Source organism: Mytilus edulis, chromosome 6, assembly GCF_963676685.1.
Source record: "Mytilus edulis chromosome 6, xbMytEdul2.2, whole genome shotgun sequence".
Classification (NCBI taxonomy): domain Eukaryota; kingdom Metazoa; phylum Mollusca; class Bivalvia; order Mytilida; family Mytilidae; genus Mytilus; species Mytilus edulis.
The window spans coordinates 73,421,838-73,438,573 of record NC_092349.1 but is presented as its reverse complement, the minus strand read 5'-3'; the positions used below and the strand labels follow the sequence as shown (position 1 = coordinate 73,438,573).

Sequence of the window (16,736 nt, the reverse complement as noted above, 5' to 3'; positions counted from 1 at the left end):
ACCAATGATATAAAGTAGAATCACCTGACCCACTATATCAACCAATGATATAAAGTAGAATCACCTGACCCACTATATCAACCAATGATATAAAGTAGAATCACCTGACCCACTATAAACCAATGATATAAAGTAGAATCACCTGACCCACTATATCAACAAATGAAATAAAGTAGAATCACCTGAGCCACTTAATCAACCAACGATATAAAGTAGAATCACCTGACCCACTAAATCAACCAATGATATAAAGTAGAATCACCTGACCCACTAAATCAACCAACGATATAAAGTAGAATCACCTGACCCACTATATCAACCAATGATATAAAGTAGAATCACTGACCCACTATATCAACCAATGATATAAAGTAGAATCACCTGACCCACTATATCAACCAATGATATAAAGTAGAATCACAAAAATACGGAACTCCTGGGAAAATCCAAAACGGAAATTCCGTAATCAAATGTAAAAATCAAAAGCTCAAACACATTAAACGAATGGATGTTTGGATAACAACTGTCATATTCCTGACTTGGTACGGGCATTTTCTTATGTAGAAAATGGTGGATTAAACTGGTTGTATAGCTATCTAAACTTCTCATATAATTTTCAAACGGTAGATGAAAAATCAAATGGTAGATTAAAAATCAAATGGTACATGAAAAATCAAATGGTAGATAAAAATTCAAATGGTAGATTAAAAATCAAATGGTAAATGAAAAACCAAATGGTAGATGAAAAATAAAATGTTGATTATGAAAGATGCATGACGTCTATACTACATGTACTATGCGTAAACGGAACAACCTTGCAAAGATGAATGACATCTATACTACATGAACTACGCGTTAACAGAACAGCCTTGCAAAGAGGAAGTAATGTCCTGATGTGTTTACGACAACAAGTACACCATATGTTATTTATGTATTTCAATTGTGGTTTTACATAAGACATTTACCTCTGACTCAATGAATCAATTACTGCTGTTCAAATGTATATTTTGTTTGTATAATTTTGTATAAATCTCAAATACATATGTAGTAGTACCTTTTCGTCTTTGACAATCACATATTTCCGTCGTCAATATATCATATCTAAAAAAAATCGGTTGAGATAAACTGATTTAAATAACCTTTAACTATGTTTTTCTATCAATTAATGAACATTTTTGAAATAAAGATGCCATTCTTGTCTATAGTCGTTTCATAAATTTAAACAAAAAACTATTGTAAACAGAGGGGATGGATTCCAATGATTATTGAACAAACATACTTTGACAGAAGAAAAACAGACAACATAATTATCAAAGAACAGTCAACGTCGAAAAGAAAACCCGTCCATGTTGTACTTAACATGATACTAAAGGTTGGGCAACATTATCCCAATCAAAAACCGGCAGTGATTGTGTGCTTCACAAGGTTACTCAGTACCGTCTCTTAAAGTGTTACTGATCGCGTTGGTCGCGGCAAGTGTAAATTCGCCGATAAGTCTTTTTTGTATATGTCGCAATTATTTTTAATCCTGGTATTTATGATGATTTTACTGAGAAAATTACAGTCGTATATGGTTTGAGTAAGTGAAACATATCCGTGGTTATATCTGGCACAAATATTTCAGTATGCATGTTATGCATGTTATGTAGTCAACACTTTGGTGTTGACATGAATATCAATAATGTGGTCATTTTTATAAATTTCCTGTTTACAAAACTTTGAATTTTTCGAAAAACTAAGGATTTTCTTATCCCAAGCATAGATTACCTTAGCCGTATTTGGCACAACTTTTTGAAATTTTGGATCCTCAATGCCCTTCAACTTTTTACTTGTTTGGCTTTATAAATATTTTGATATGAGCGTCACTGATGAGTCTTATGTAGACGAAACGCGCGTCTGGCGTACTAAATTATAATCCTGGTACCTTTGATAAATAATTATGGTGAATCAAATATTGAATGCGTCTGTTAAACTTTCAAAGGATGTCTTAAGTTTACCATTAGGTTCTCAGAAGGCCTGGAATACTTAATAACTTGGACGTATATACATAGCAAACAGTTACTGTTGATATTTTGTTCCGCCGAAATTGAACGCTTACTCGTTACGACTCACTAGATGATTTTAATTTACTCACGTTCGCAATGTGAAAATTGAAATCATCTCGTGTGTCGTTATGGTTAGGTCTCAGCCTACCTGAATTGTCATTTTATTTACGATATAAGTCAAAATATGAAGATAAAATTGAGAATGATAATGGGGAATGTGTCAAAGAGACAACAACCCGACCATATAACAGACAACAGCAGAAGGTCACCAACAGGTTTTCAATGCAGCGAGAAATTCCCGCACTTTACTCAATCTGTTGTACCATGTATTACCATATGAGTAAGCGTTCAACATAATAACAAATTTTTGCATTCTTTGTTGAGAGGAAATCTTCTGTACAAAGCGGGAAGTTTTTGTTACTTTTAGACTCGTTATAATAAAGAATTGGGACTATCTGTTGAAAACACTTCAACTAAACGTAACCATTCTAATTCGTCTTTACTCAAACGAACATCCGCTTTATATTGAAAGTTTGTCTCATTGGCAATCATACAACATCTTATTTTTATATTATATATTTATTATTAGATATTTGAAAAAAACAAAAGCGGATTTCAAGTAATATGCAGCTAGTAGGCCTACTCCGGGGAAAGAATAGTTTGATGAATTTCTGACATTTTGTTTTGTGGAAATGATAAGTATGGCTAGCCACAAAACCAGGTTCAACCCACTATTTTTTCTTAAAATGTAAAAAGTCAGGAAAATTGCAGTTGTTATCTTATAGGTCGCTTCTGTATGTGTTGCATTGTCGTTTTTTTTTGTTCACTTCAGTGTTTCTGTGTAGAGGTAAAGGCTAGTCAACTCTACCAGACACACTACTACAAGAAATGGCACATTGGCCAGTAATTAATTAAGTAAGTAGGTAAGTTAGGAAATAAGAAAATTTGAAGAGATGTATGTTAATAACAGTAGAATACCGTCGATCGAAGGTAAAAAAAATCGATTGAGAGAAAACAAATAAGTCTTACAAACTTAAACCGAGGAAAACAACACTATAAGAGAAAAACTACGACATATCCTTTACAGGTAAGTTACTTGAGCTTCTTTAGATTGTAACTACCTTAGAATAATATTTTACTATAAAAGTAACTTCTAACAAGCTGTGATGGCCGAGTGGTTAAGGCGTTGGACTCAAAAATCTTCCGAAATACCGAATGAACGTTAAAAACCTTTCCAACTCAGTTGAAATCCCAATTTTAAAGATGCAACCTATGTTGGTTGCAGAGACAAAATCCATTTTTATATACGAATACAGGCATGTAAAAATTTATCGCTGCGAGCAGGGTTCGAACCCTTCGCGGGTAGACTCCATTGGATTTCTAGTCCACCGCCGTCTCCCCGCGCAGGTTCGAACCCTGCTCGCAGCGTTTAACTTTTACAGCACTAAGGAGCCGACAAAGACTCGATACTTTCGAGTCAAGGTTGTAATTATCTTTTATGTAGAATATTCTTCTTTTGAAAAAAATCATTTGGAAGTATACTTATTTGTAACCCGTAAAGTTACGAACTGGGTTGCATACTGATCTAGGGAACTGAACTCAAATGTTATCTTCGGAATTTTTAATATGGTCTGTTGCTGATTCAGCATCGTGAAACGTATTATGTATTTCAGCTGTAGTGACAGAGTCTCTATTTGAAAGTTCATCTAATTGAGTCGATTTTGGTTTCGAATTCAGTTTGCACGAAGTATCATTACTGTTCATGTCTTGACTACTGACATAATGGGCCGTTGACTTATAAAAGTGTTCATTGACCTTGTTCTCTGTATTGTCTTTGTTTACTTCGTTGCCATTTTTTACATCATTTATTTTCCTTATTTCGTTGACTTTGTTAGTGTCTTTGTTCTCAACCAATGTTAATGGGGTAACCTTTTTAACAATTTCTGAATAAGTTTTCTGTTTTTTGTTTACCGTTTTTAATTCCTTTTCTGCATTAACCAGACGTCTACGGACATCGGATACTGATACACTTAGTGAGCTATAGGTTTGACATACTAATTCTACTTGGGCATCTAAGTCTTTAAGCTTTGAATTAATAAGATCTGTTTTAGATTTCACACTGCTTACTCCTATTGCGCGGGTATCAGATATTCGGTTTAATCGCTCGGACTCTGCTTTCACAGATTTGTCTATTGATTTCATGTTCACAGTGTGTTTCGTTATATGTTCATGAATTTTAGCAATGTCTGATTTCATCTCTGTTACTGTTTTGACACTCTCCAAAACTTGAGAAACCAAAGATTTTAGATCACTGTTTGTTTTACAATTCTGTTCACAGTTTTGTTGTAATTGAACTTTAATTGTTTTTATGTCCGTTTGAAATCTTTCTGTACATGTTATTATCACATTGATTTGATTTTGTAGGTTCTTGAAACGATCACTGTATTTGAAATCGCGGTCTTTGAGTTGTTTATTTTCTTTCTTTAGTTCCTCAATTGACCTGTTAAACATCTCAGAGTCGCGTGTATATTCAGATTTTAATAAAATCATATCATTTTCTAGACGAACTAGCGTATCCTTAACTGCAAGATTAACTGTTGCGTCATTTTGTGATCCAGATATCTCATCAGTACACGATAAAGTTCTATTTGAGCTTGATGAAGATTTTACACTAAGCGCGTTTTTCAAATCGTCTCCAAATTCCCCGACTGAGGCTAAATACAATGCATAACAATCATTTCCAAGTTTACTTTCGACCGAATCTCCCGTTCATTTTCTAGGACATAATCTTTTCTTTAATATTGCATTTGGATATGGAAAATTCTGTTGACGTTTCACGACGTCAAAAAGTTCATGTCTTACTGTTTCGATGTCTTTGTTTGATGATTTGCAGTTTTGTATTAATTCTGGAATGAACGTGTCTCTAGGAAGCGAACCCAACTCATTGTATATTAAACTTATGAATTCGTTGGAATTATTTTCTAATGTATTAGAGTCATTCTCTGTGTACGGACATGGTTGGGATAGAGGTAAATTGTAATGCTGTTCATGTTGGCTCCCGTCAAAACTTGGATGGATCAGTAAGTCACTAGATTGAAGTTCCGTTAAATAAGACATACTGTTGTTTACGGATATAAAATCGATCAATAATAGGTGAAATGCCCTATAGAAATACACAAAGGTAAAGGTACAAAGTCAAACTCTGTTTGAGGTGTTGTGAGCTCTTTCCTATGGGTATATCTGCCTAAGGGTATAGTCAGGACAGGTCTCAATGAACGCAATTTGAATATTCTTTGTTTAGTTCATAAAGTTAATAAAGTGGAATTTCGAGCTTCTAATGATCAAATTTTTCATAGCATCAGTCAATTATGATAATAATATTCACGTTTGCGAAACGTTAATTCCATAGCATAACAAAATCTATCCTAAATCTGGGAATTTTGGCAGAGCGAAAATAACAATCCATGTTTTGGGGATAATGGTCCCATTCGTATGTAAAGATGGTTTTTGTCTCTGCAACCAACATCACAGTGTAGATACTATTCTGTACGCTATCCGGAAGTCGCGATTTTCGAAGCGAGAACTTTTTGGATAACATTTTAAATTTGATGGGTATACTGAATTAAACGGTAAGTTGATCATCTGTACATTGCTTAATGATTAATTCAGCCGACATCGATATTCTCAAATGGTTTAGAATTAAATTCCGCACATTCAATATTCGTGTCTTTGCCTTAATCAAGAGATTTTCAAGTGCATCACTAAGAAAAATCAGTCGGCGAACCTAAAAACAATCTTTTTACCCTTTTAGTGTACAAATTAACGTAAAAACCTGACTTAATTAACTAAATTAAGTATATTTCAAGTGGTGGTAAAAGTTTCAACCAGATCTTTGGAGCCAGAAATAAGTAAATTACACTTGTTTGAATTTCTCACTGTACGATCAGTCTCGCTTGTATATTTTGAAACTGTATGATCAGTCTTTATGTCACTGTATTCCAGTGGTGATTTCAAAGTTATTTACGATACATTAGGAGGTGGCATTTTTCTAAATAACACAAATATATTTCAATACATTCACATATTGAAAACTTATGAAACATGTTTTAGCTTGATGGGGTGTACTCGACTTACTACATTAAGTATAAAGATGTTTAAATGTTGCTAAAATAAGAGGAAGGTTTGATGTATACTAGTATATAAGTTTCAGAAATGTCCTCCGTTGTTCTTAAAATTGTACAAACACACAGATTTAGTTGTTATATAAAAATGCATGTATTTACACACATTCGAGGCCGTACTGTAGCATATAATTGATCACAGTTCCTTCAATTTGTTTATGAATACTTTATTCTCTTAAAACAATGTGTTACAGAGAACATATACATATTAACAATATACAAACTTATATAGCATGTGTGAATTACATATACATATATAAAGTGATAATAAGAAGTTATAACCTGGAGGAACGACCTTCTCTTGGACGTTCTTAATAAATTTACATAGTTTTTTCTAATACAATTACATTGCTGGAAGCAAATAGTTGTTCGAACTTATAAATGTTAACATTTTCGTGACAAAAAGGGGGAAGCAGATTAATTCTTTCATTGATAAAGTAGCTACATGTCATTATATAGTGGTATTCATCACCGATATCCATAGAGTCACAGAGAGAGCACACTCTTTCGCTTCTTGGCAAATTGCGCCATCTCCCGGTCTCGACTGGTAGTCTGTGACTACCACATCTAAATTTACAAAGGATGTACATATAATAGGGTGATAACTCTGAGATATATTTTTCAAAACAAAAATGAGTTTTAAATAAATAATCTATAGCACAATGCCTTAGGAGACTTGAACATTTCTGAATACCAAAATTGTATAAATTGATCCTTAAGTTTCTGTTCAATACACTTTGAAATCCATAATGACGAAAAAACAGTTTGGTTTTGTTTAAGATGTAGAGCTGTCTCTTTGACACTCAATTGTACACCACTTTGTCAAGCGGGGGATTATAGTGATAAAGAAGTCCGTCTTTCCGTTCGTCCGTTGGACCAGTACAATATGTTTCGCCGGTTTTGTAAGCGCATCTCCTCATAAACCACTTAATATACATTGGGGGTTCCGGCCATTTTTAAATGGAGAGGGGGTCCAATCCAGGATAAAGGGGATTCAAAATATATGTTCCCATACAAATGCATCGATAGTTAAAAAAGGGTTTCAAATTGCCGCATCCCCTTTTTTGAATCCGTCACTGATATAACTATTAATTAATCTTATTCGGTTTTCTTATCATAAATGATAATGACTGTATTGTGCACCGTCTATTTCGAATTTTAGTAAAAATCTTTTATTGGGTTACTTAATATAAGATACGGACTTGAACATTGCATTATATGGGTGGATCGATCAGGTATTTCCAACACCTCCTAAACCAATCATTAAAGTTTTCTGAAATTGCTCCATTTCCATTTTAACTTGATTAATGCATTATGGATCTTCTATTTCTGTAAACTTACCAAACTTATATCACATGAATTACCCCCCCCCCCCCTACGCAAAGCTGTCTTTATCCATTTTTTGTTATTTTAAAAGAGACAAGCTTGATTTATGTTATCATCAATTGGTCAACGGCGGACGGTGTAAATAATCTTTAAAAATGTAATAGCTAAACAGATAACTGTAACGATACACTATTACAAAGTCCACAAGCGAATCATGTATTACTTTTTAGGCATTTGATTTTAAATAAGACGGATGGAACAAAAATACAATTATTTTGCCGTCTAAAAAATTCATCAGAAATATATTTGTATTGTCTGATGAAATTAATTACACGTTATAGTTCCCTGGATAGTTCATAATATTACATATACACGTATATATATATATACCTTCAAATTGCTGTTGTTTTTTCTTCAAAATCACGACTGGTCATACAGTCAAAAAATCTGAAATCGCTTCTAGAATACAGTCAGTTCTAGACTGATCGTACAGTAATTTATTTTGGGATCCTCAAGGAAAACATATTTTTATGGGAAATGCAAATATTCTACTTAAATACGAAAAGAATATTGAAACAGTTTTTATTTAACTGTAAACTGATGCAAATATTTGCAATAAAAGATTATTTGCCTTGTACTACGAGAGCAAAATTGTCCATCGATTTCACTTTTTTTCTACTAAGTTGATGTGATGCACACGTTTATTTTATATTCTAATGCATGTTTTTGTTACAGTTACTCATATTTATGATGCTATATTTACCTTGGAGATGTTCAAAGCACTTTGTAGATATAGGAGTAAACAAATGATGAGAAAAGTTACCGTAGGCAAAACCGTCCTGTTAGCCAGTTGGAAATCATCGCTTCGAAAATCGCGACTTCCGGATAGCGTACAGAATAGTATCTACACTGTTAACATAGGTTGCAACTTTCAAATTGGGATTTCAACTGAGTTGGAAAGTTTTTTAACGTTCATTCGGTATTTCGGAAGATTTTTACTTACGACATGTCCTTTGAAGGTAAGTTACTTGAGCTTCTTTAGATTGTAACTACCTTAGATTAATATTTTACTATAAGAGTAACTTCTTACAAGCTGTGATGGCCGAGTGGTTAAGGCGTTGGACTCGTTGATAGTTTTTGAATAGCAAGGACGTAAATTTCAGCAAGGAACAATTTTCTCCAATATATGTAGGATTCTTTGGATTTCCAGGATTTTTATTCATGTTTGGATTAAGAGCTTACTACTTTAAAGTTTGTTGAAAACTGTTACCTCCCTGTTTGAAAAAAAGATAAGTTTTAAGCTGATGTTTACAACTGTGCCATCGATCTAGATATTAACCTTGAACATCAATATTGATTATGGATAAATTACCTGTTTATTTGGTGAAGTCGATAGAAAATGCATGTAAGATATTTGACAATATAACATTCACTATACACGGAGATGAAAATAAAGCAAGAATATCTATAATGTTCGGACAAACTGATAGTAAACAAAGTAGACGAAAGTCAAAATCTATGGAACGCAGGAATAACAAAAGAATGCAAAATTATATTGAAAAAATTACAAAAAAAGATGACAAACTAGAAGGAAATAAAAGCTTTGTTCAAGGAACTATTGAATGTAAGATGATCAATTAATGGAGATTGAAACCGAAACAATACGGAGCGCAGAAACGGACACTACCGTAGTAGAGAACTGTACACGTGCATTACAGGATAGCAATACGGATTTTTCAAACACTTATTCCGACAAAGTTGAAGTTGAGGAAATAAACAAAGGTACAGGATGTGTTCAATTATCAGAAACTAGTGAAAACCGGATAATTGAAACTATACGCAAAGAGGAAAAAGACACAACAATGACAATTCATCATGACAATCAAGAGCAGTCTGATGAATCGGATGATGATAGTGATGATGATAGTGATGACGATAGTGATGACGATAGTGAGTTAAGTGACTATGAATATGACGGTTGTCCAATACAGGTCCCAATTGACGACATTATTTCGAAAGCGGTGATTAAGACAAGTAGACTATTGCCTGATAAATTCATTGCGAAAATAAAAGGGTCAGAAAAACTTGTAAAGTATGATCGGCGTCGTACAATCTAATTAAAAACCGATCTCTCATCGCTCCTGTTTCTGATATGTCGCGTGGGAGATCTAACGAAACCGGCTTTGAGGTCACATGTGAGTGAACTAAAAGTCATGAATTTATGCAAATGAGTTGACGACCTATTAATAAGCCAATCAAAAAAGTTTATGAATTTTTTTGACTGACGATTTTGTCGTAAATAAAATGAGTTACATCCCTTTGCCTTACGTTAAACTTCCAAGATCGTGGAAGACTCAATTTCATTGGTCGAAAAAGACACACCTACGAGGTCACTCACATGTGACCTCAAAGCGGGTTTCGTTAGATCTCCCACGCGACATATCAGAAACAGGAGCGATGAGAGATCGGTTTTTAATTAGATTGGGCGTCGTAACAAAGTAGTACAAGTTCGACCAAAGGATGTTGACTATGACACAAATAAGCAAAATGTCGAACAAGATTTTCCATATGTGAGGAACTATGAATTTCGTCCTGATGATACTGATGATATACTTTTTCGGATTGCTGATTGTGCCATTGCTAATGGACTTTATAAACATAGAAAATGATTTATTTTGTATTTATGAAAGCTTTTTATTTTTTAATTTTGATTCTAATATGACGTGCTTCTTTCGCTTTGTAAACAACACCGTGATAAAATTCTCCATATATCTATACTTAGCGCAGACTCAGATACACATAATAATGGCTGTTACAATATACTTCCCACGTAAATCCACATGTATTGGAACCAATTCGTAAACCATTTGCCGATTTTATTTTTTTTTTTAAATTGCAGTTAAAAAGACAAAATAACTTATTCTAATTCGGATGCATAATAAAAAGAAGTAATGCACAAGAGCTCGGAGATATCAACGTTGGACTCGAAATCCAATGGGGTCTCCCCGCGCAGGTTCGAACCCTGCTCGCAGCGTTTAACTTTTACAGCACTAAGGAGCCGACAAAGACTAGGTACTTTCGAGTCCAGATTGTTATCTTTTATGTAGAATATTCTTCTTTTGAAAAAAAAAATCATTTGGAAGTATACTTATTTGTACCAGAGTCTCTTAATATCTATTTAAACACAAGGTAGGACTCAATCATTCTCCTAACGATTTGCCTACCTCAAATATTTTTCTGTGGGTTTCAAATGATGCTCCTTAACAACTTCAAACTACTATAGAATCATACTTTTTCTTTTCTTAAAAGACATTTGGTAACTAATTGATTTTATTCAGCTCAGAAATATATAAATGATTAGTTAGAGCTGAGATGGCAGAGTGGTTAAGGCGTTGGACTTGAAATCCAATGGGGTCTCCCCGCGCAGGTTCGAACCCTGCTCGCAGCGATAAATTTTTACATATTGTATTCGTATGTAAAGATGGTTTTTGTCTCTGCAACCAACATAGGTTGCAACTTTCAAATTGGGATTTAAACTTAGTTGGAAAGGTTTTTAACGTTCATTCGGTATTTCGGAAGATTTTTACTTACGACATGTCCTTTGAAGGTAAGTTACTTGAGCTTCTTTAGATTGTAACTACCTTAGATTAATATTTTACTATAAGAGTAACTTCTTACAAGCTGTGATGGCCGAGTGGTTAAGGCGTTGGACTCGAAATCCAATGGGGTCTCCTCGCGCAGGTTCGAACCCTGTTCGCAGCGTTTAACTTTTACAGCACTAAGGAGCCGACAAAGACTAGGTACTTTCGAGTCCAGATTGTTTTGGGGAGATGGTTCGAACGCACCGAAAGGTCAAGATATAGTGTTTATAGGACTCGATAAAAATTCCGAAATTGGTGAGTTTGGATGAATGTTTTCCACTCGAATTGTTGTACATAGTATTTATTAATGTAAAAAGAACATTTTTGACTGTATTTTGACTTATTTGAGTACCCTTATTCCTGTTTGTCGGCAAATAGGATAAGGGGGAGGGGATTCAGTGTGAAGGGGACAGTAACGTGTCTTACTTCGTTATTCTGATTTTTGTGTTTTGCTATCGGAAAAATGGATAGAGTGACAAATAAACATTTTCGATCTCCGAATCGACAGAAACAGAACTATGTTATTGGAGATAAAGCGTACTTAAGGGATTGTACTATAAGGATCGAAAGGGTAAATACAAATGTTGTTAAAGAGAGATTAATTATTGAAGAAGTTGAGACTATCACAGGTCTTAATACTGTTTTAGCTGTGGTTCAGCATGATGCATCTTCGTACGATGTCACTATGGATAGTAAACAGAATGCTTTAAAGTGTTTGGGTGGTGTATCAATCGGAAGCCGGGAATATTCAGTAAGCTTGATGCATTCAGATATTACTGTTGTGTCTGTTATGAAATTGCCGTCATATGTTCCAGATGAAGATATTCGTATCAAATTAGCCATAAAAGGAGTTAATGTCGTATCTCCGATTTATAGAAGAACTGTCCCTGGTACACAAGTTGTGGATGGTACTAGGTTCATGAGATGTAAGTTCCCCCCAGGTTTAGTAGCGTTACCTTGGACAATACCGTTCAAAATAGGATCTGAAACAAAATATTTTAGACTCAAACACAACAATCAAACTAAAGTATGTTCGGAATGCTCGTCGCCGGATCACATGAAAAATAGTTGTTCTCATTTTGAATGTTATGGCTGTGGTGAGGTTGGACATTCAAGGAGGTTTTGTAAAGCCACTAAATGCAAGTCGTGCACTAATTTACCACTATTGTGTGTTTGTACTCGGGTTGCTCCTGGAAGGGAGGATATGACACCTCATGCGTCAAAGAATTGTAAAGAATGTGGCCAATTCTTTTGTAATTGCAAATGTAGAGTCTGTGGCAATAAGGTTTGCATCTGTGTTTGTTCAAAGTGTGAACTATACCCGTGTGTTTGTAGTTGTATGTACTGCCACGAGGAATCATGCGTGTGTCTATGTCAGGATTGTGAAAGACAACCATTTGAATGTAAATGTGAAAATTGCTCGAATTTATTGAAAGACTGTAACTGTATGGATCAAAACATTGATGGAGATAAGGATAAGAATGATGAAAGTGAGGTAGTTAAGGATGATGATGCAGAAAGTAGTGAAAACATAAATGATGATGAACAAACAGAGTTGAAAATAGCAGATGATTCTCACATGAATGTTAAAACTATTGTAGCAGAGGTCCATGTAAATAGTAGGGATGGCAACAACGAGTACTCGAGTACTCGGGTACTCGATCGGAAGACCGAGTACTCGAGTACAGTTTAAGTACTCGGATACTCGTTTGCATACCTGTTATACATCTTGAGATATTTTCTCTTCACATTTCCACTCACTTTAGTTCCGTTGAAATATCACCTTCGTAATACTAAATAGAATCAATTAAAAACATAGATATGTTTATCCTGGTGTTTAGTAGTACCAGCAACGTTCTTTACTTCCGAAAGAAATTTTTAATGTGCACTACTTGTAACAAAAAAATAGAAAGTCAAACAGTCATTCGTCTGAAACTGTTGACCAGATCATATTTCTATACAATAACAAAATCAAAGTGACCTGCGGTGAACCCTACACAACTGATGAGAGACATTTTAACGGTGTTTGTACAGGGATCAACACTTTCATGGATTAATAATTAACTCATCACAAGCCGTAAAACTTATATTTGTTTGTTTATCGAGACTTCTATGTAAACGTGATTGGTATGAGATGTACTTTTTAATTAATTTAATTACTCAGTATTTGAAATTTAACTGTAATTAATTGTTTAATTTACAATTGAAAAATAGGCGAGAGTACAAGAGCGACATTCAAACCGAAAAGTCGAAAATAAACTGACAACGTCATGGCTAAAAAAAAAACAAAAACCAGACAAAGGATGGTGAAAAAAAACCAAAAAACAAAACACAGAACAAATAAGACTGATCAACACGAAAAAGCACAAGTAATATGAAGTCCAATATTCTTGTTGGCAAATTAATGGACAAGTCGTATCATAACAAATACCAACTCCTCAGGAACAGGTGATACGTATATTGTCTACTAACTTAGTCGGACTTATATTCAAATATTTTTGATTTTAATGGAATTTGGTTCATGAACACATACACAAACAATAATTGGTATTATCATTATGATATGTTATTTGTAGAAACGGCGATCGGTAATTCATTGTTTAATTGATACAAAAAAAAAAACAGAGGAGCAAGCTATGTTTGTAGTACATTTGTCTTATATTTATAAAAAGTTGTAACAAAAATACTGCATCCCACCTAAAATCTTAACTTTTCAATAGACGTTTAAGATTCATCCGAGTACTCGCGAGTACTCGAGTATCTTGACCGAGTATCCGAGTATTAAATTTCAGATCTTTTGACATCCCTAGTAAATAGTGATGGCATACAGGAGGACAGTAGGAAGAGGAAATTGGACAGGGATGAACAAACATTTGATGATGGTTATGATGGTGATGATGATATTAATGTTATTGAACAGGCTCAAGATAAAAACAAAAGAGCAGACAGTGATTCTGATGAGGTTGTGAAAAAGAAAAAAAATGAAGAGTGCTCTCCTGTTGACATTGTTGTAACAGAAGAGTGTAATGTAGAGATGGCAACAGAGGAGCACTCGATAGATATAGATGATGAATATAGCACCTTAGATGATGACGAAGAAGTCATTGTTGAAGGTGCATGTAGTTATACGGAATTAGATGGAGTTAGATACAGAATGTAAAATTAATGTTAATGGAAAGGAAAAATGTATTAGTGGTAAAATGTTAAAAAAAAATAGAAAAAAAGAAAAGAAAAAAGGAAGGAGGAAAAAACTAGATATAGCTCCAAATCTGAATAGTCAAACTGTTAGAAATTTGTCAAAAAAAAAAACAAAAAGTAAAAATGGATAGAAATATATGTCATTGTTTAATATTTTTTGTAATAGTTGTTATATGTAGTTTGAATTGTAATGGTATGAGGAATGTAGTAAATTTACAAAGATTTCTAAGTATTGTACAAGACAGAAAATTTGGTATTGTACTACTTCAAGAAACTTTTTGGGATGATGGTTTTATACAAAGTATTAAACATATGTATGAAGGTGATATTTATTATAGTAATGGTACGGATGGCAGACAGGGTGTGGCTGTTCTAGTTAGCAAATATTATAAAGATAAAATAAAATGTATTTATAAAGATGAACAAGGTAGATTTATTCATGTGACTTATTATGAAAATGATACATTGGTAAATTTTGTTTCTTTGTATGCACCTAATGTAGTTTCTGATAGATGTAATTTCTTTGATTTTGTGATAGATTATACTAAAGATTTAGATAATTTGATTATTGGAGGTGATTTTAATACTTCTTTGTCTGTGTTAGACAGAGGAAGCAAAACCTGTCATATGAATGATGAACCCTATAGAAAACTTACTAAATTGATAAATGACAATAATTTATATGATATATGGAGGGCTAGAAACCCAGATTGTCGAATATTTTCCTGAAAAAGAATTTCAGAGGGTAAACTGCAACAAAGTAGAATAGATTATTTTCTTGTAAGTAGGAATATGTCATCTTTTGTACAAAGTTTGTATTATAATGTTACTAGTATAAGTGACCATTCTTTTGTTATTATGAATTTAAATTGTACATGTATTGAAAGAGGTCCTGGACTCTGGGTTTTGAATAATACATTGTTGTTTAATGAAGAATATGTTCAAAGAGTTAAAGATATTATATCACAAGAAAAAGAAAGTGAATTATTTCATAGAGATTTTTTAGTTTGGTGGGATAATTTAAAGTATAGAATTAAAAGATATTCTCAGATATTGTCATCTGATTTAGCTAAACAAAACAAGAGAGAGTATTATAAATTAGAAAGGCAAATCAATATTCTTTGTGAAAAGGCAGCTAGTAGTACTGTTATTGATATTGCCAAATTAGAAAATCTGAAATTAGAACTGTCAAATTTTGAAATAGAAAAGTGTAAAGGAGCTGTCTTAAGAGCTAAAGCTATATGGGCTGTGGAGTCTGATAAAAATACCAAATACTTTCTAAATTTAGAAAAGTATAAACAAGAGAGTAATGCTATAAAAGAATTAATAAATGAAAATGGTGATACTGTGTCAGATACTGAAGGTATTTTAGAATTACAACATAGTTTTTTTTCGTGACTTATATTCATGTGTAACTACTGATGAAAATAAGATGTCAGAATTGTTAAATTATGTTACAAAAACAGTAAATGAGGATGATAACACTATGTGTAATGATGATGTAACAGAAGATGAACTATGTAAAGCTATTAATCAGTTGTCTAAAAATAAAAGTCCAGGGTCTGATGGACTTACTGTAGAGTTTTATTGTAAATTTTATTCTGAATTAAAATATGTGTTATTGAAATTGTATGATGCTATTGAAGAAGACGGTATTTTAAGTATCAATGAAATGTGGAATTATAAGTCTAGTTTATAAGAAAAAAAGAGAAAGGAATTTTTTGAAAAATTATAGGCCAATATCTTTATTACAAGTAGATTATAAAATTTTAGCAAGAATAATGTCAAATAGATTAAAGTATGTATTACCGAAGATAATTTCTGAAGATCAAACTTGTTGTGTTATTGGATGAGATATCTCAAATAATATTTCAAATGTAAGAGATATTATGGAATTGTTGAAAGAGATGATCTTGAGGGATATTTTTTAAAATTAGATCAAGCAAATGCTTTTGATAGAGTTAGTCATACTTATCTGTTAGAAGTACTGAAGAAATTTGGTTTTGGTGATAGATTTGTAAAATGGATTAGTATATTTTATAATGGTATAAATAGTGCAGTTAAATGTAATGGCTTTTTGACAAAGTATTTTGTTATAAAGAATGGTATTAGACAAGGTTGTACTATTAGTGCTTTATTATATGTACTTGTTGCAGAACCTCTGCATTGTAAAATTGTACAAAATGTAAATATAAAGGGAATCAATATTCCAAACAGTAATAAGATTGGTTTGATTTATCAACATGCTGATGATACAACTTTGTCTTTATGTAATAAGGAATCAATTCCTGAAGTGTTTAAGGAATTCGATTTGTATGGCAAAGCAACAGGTGCTAAAATAAATA

General features: G+C 33.2%; 1 protein-coding gene and 2 non-coding genes across 3 annotated transcripts; 2 read left to right on the top strand and 1 right to left on the bottom strand.

Annotated features, from left to right (window-relative positions):
• Nucleotides 1-3,644: 3,644 nt before the first annotated feature.
• Nucleotides 3,645-4,556, bottom strand: LOC139526606 (repetitive organellar protein-like). The gene has a single exon (XM_071321765.1). The coding sequence runs from the start codon at nucleotides 4,554-4,556 to the stop codon at nucleotides 3,645-3,647; it is 912 nt and encodes a 303-aa protein (XP_071177866.1).
• A 6,362-nt stretch (nucleotides 4,557-10,918) lies between these two features.
• Trnas-uga (transfer RNA serine (anticodon UGA)) lies at nucleotides 10,919-11,000 on the top strand. Its single transcript has one exon. It is a non-coding gene; the product is annotated as a tRNA-Ser (tRNA).
• A 232-nt stretch (nucleotides 11,001-11,232) lies between these two features.
• Nucleotides 11,233-11,314, top strand: Trnas-cga (transfer RNA serine (anticodon CGA)). The gene has a single exon. It is a non-coding gene; the product is annotated as a tRNA-Ser (tRNA).
• The last annotated feature ends 5,422 nt before the right edge of the window (nucleotides 11,315-16,736 follow it).

Bases quoted from the DNA above. Each gene is read 5' to 3' on its own strand.
- LOC139526606 (XM_071321765.1), bottom strand. From the start codon at position 4,556: ATGTTTAACAGGTCAATTGAGGAACTAAAGAAAGAAAATAAACAACTC.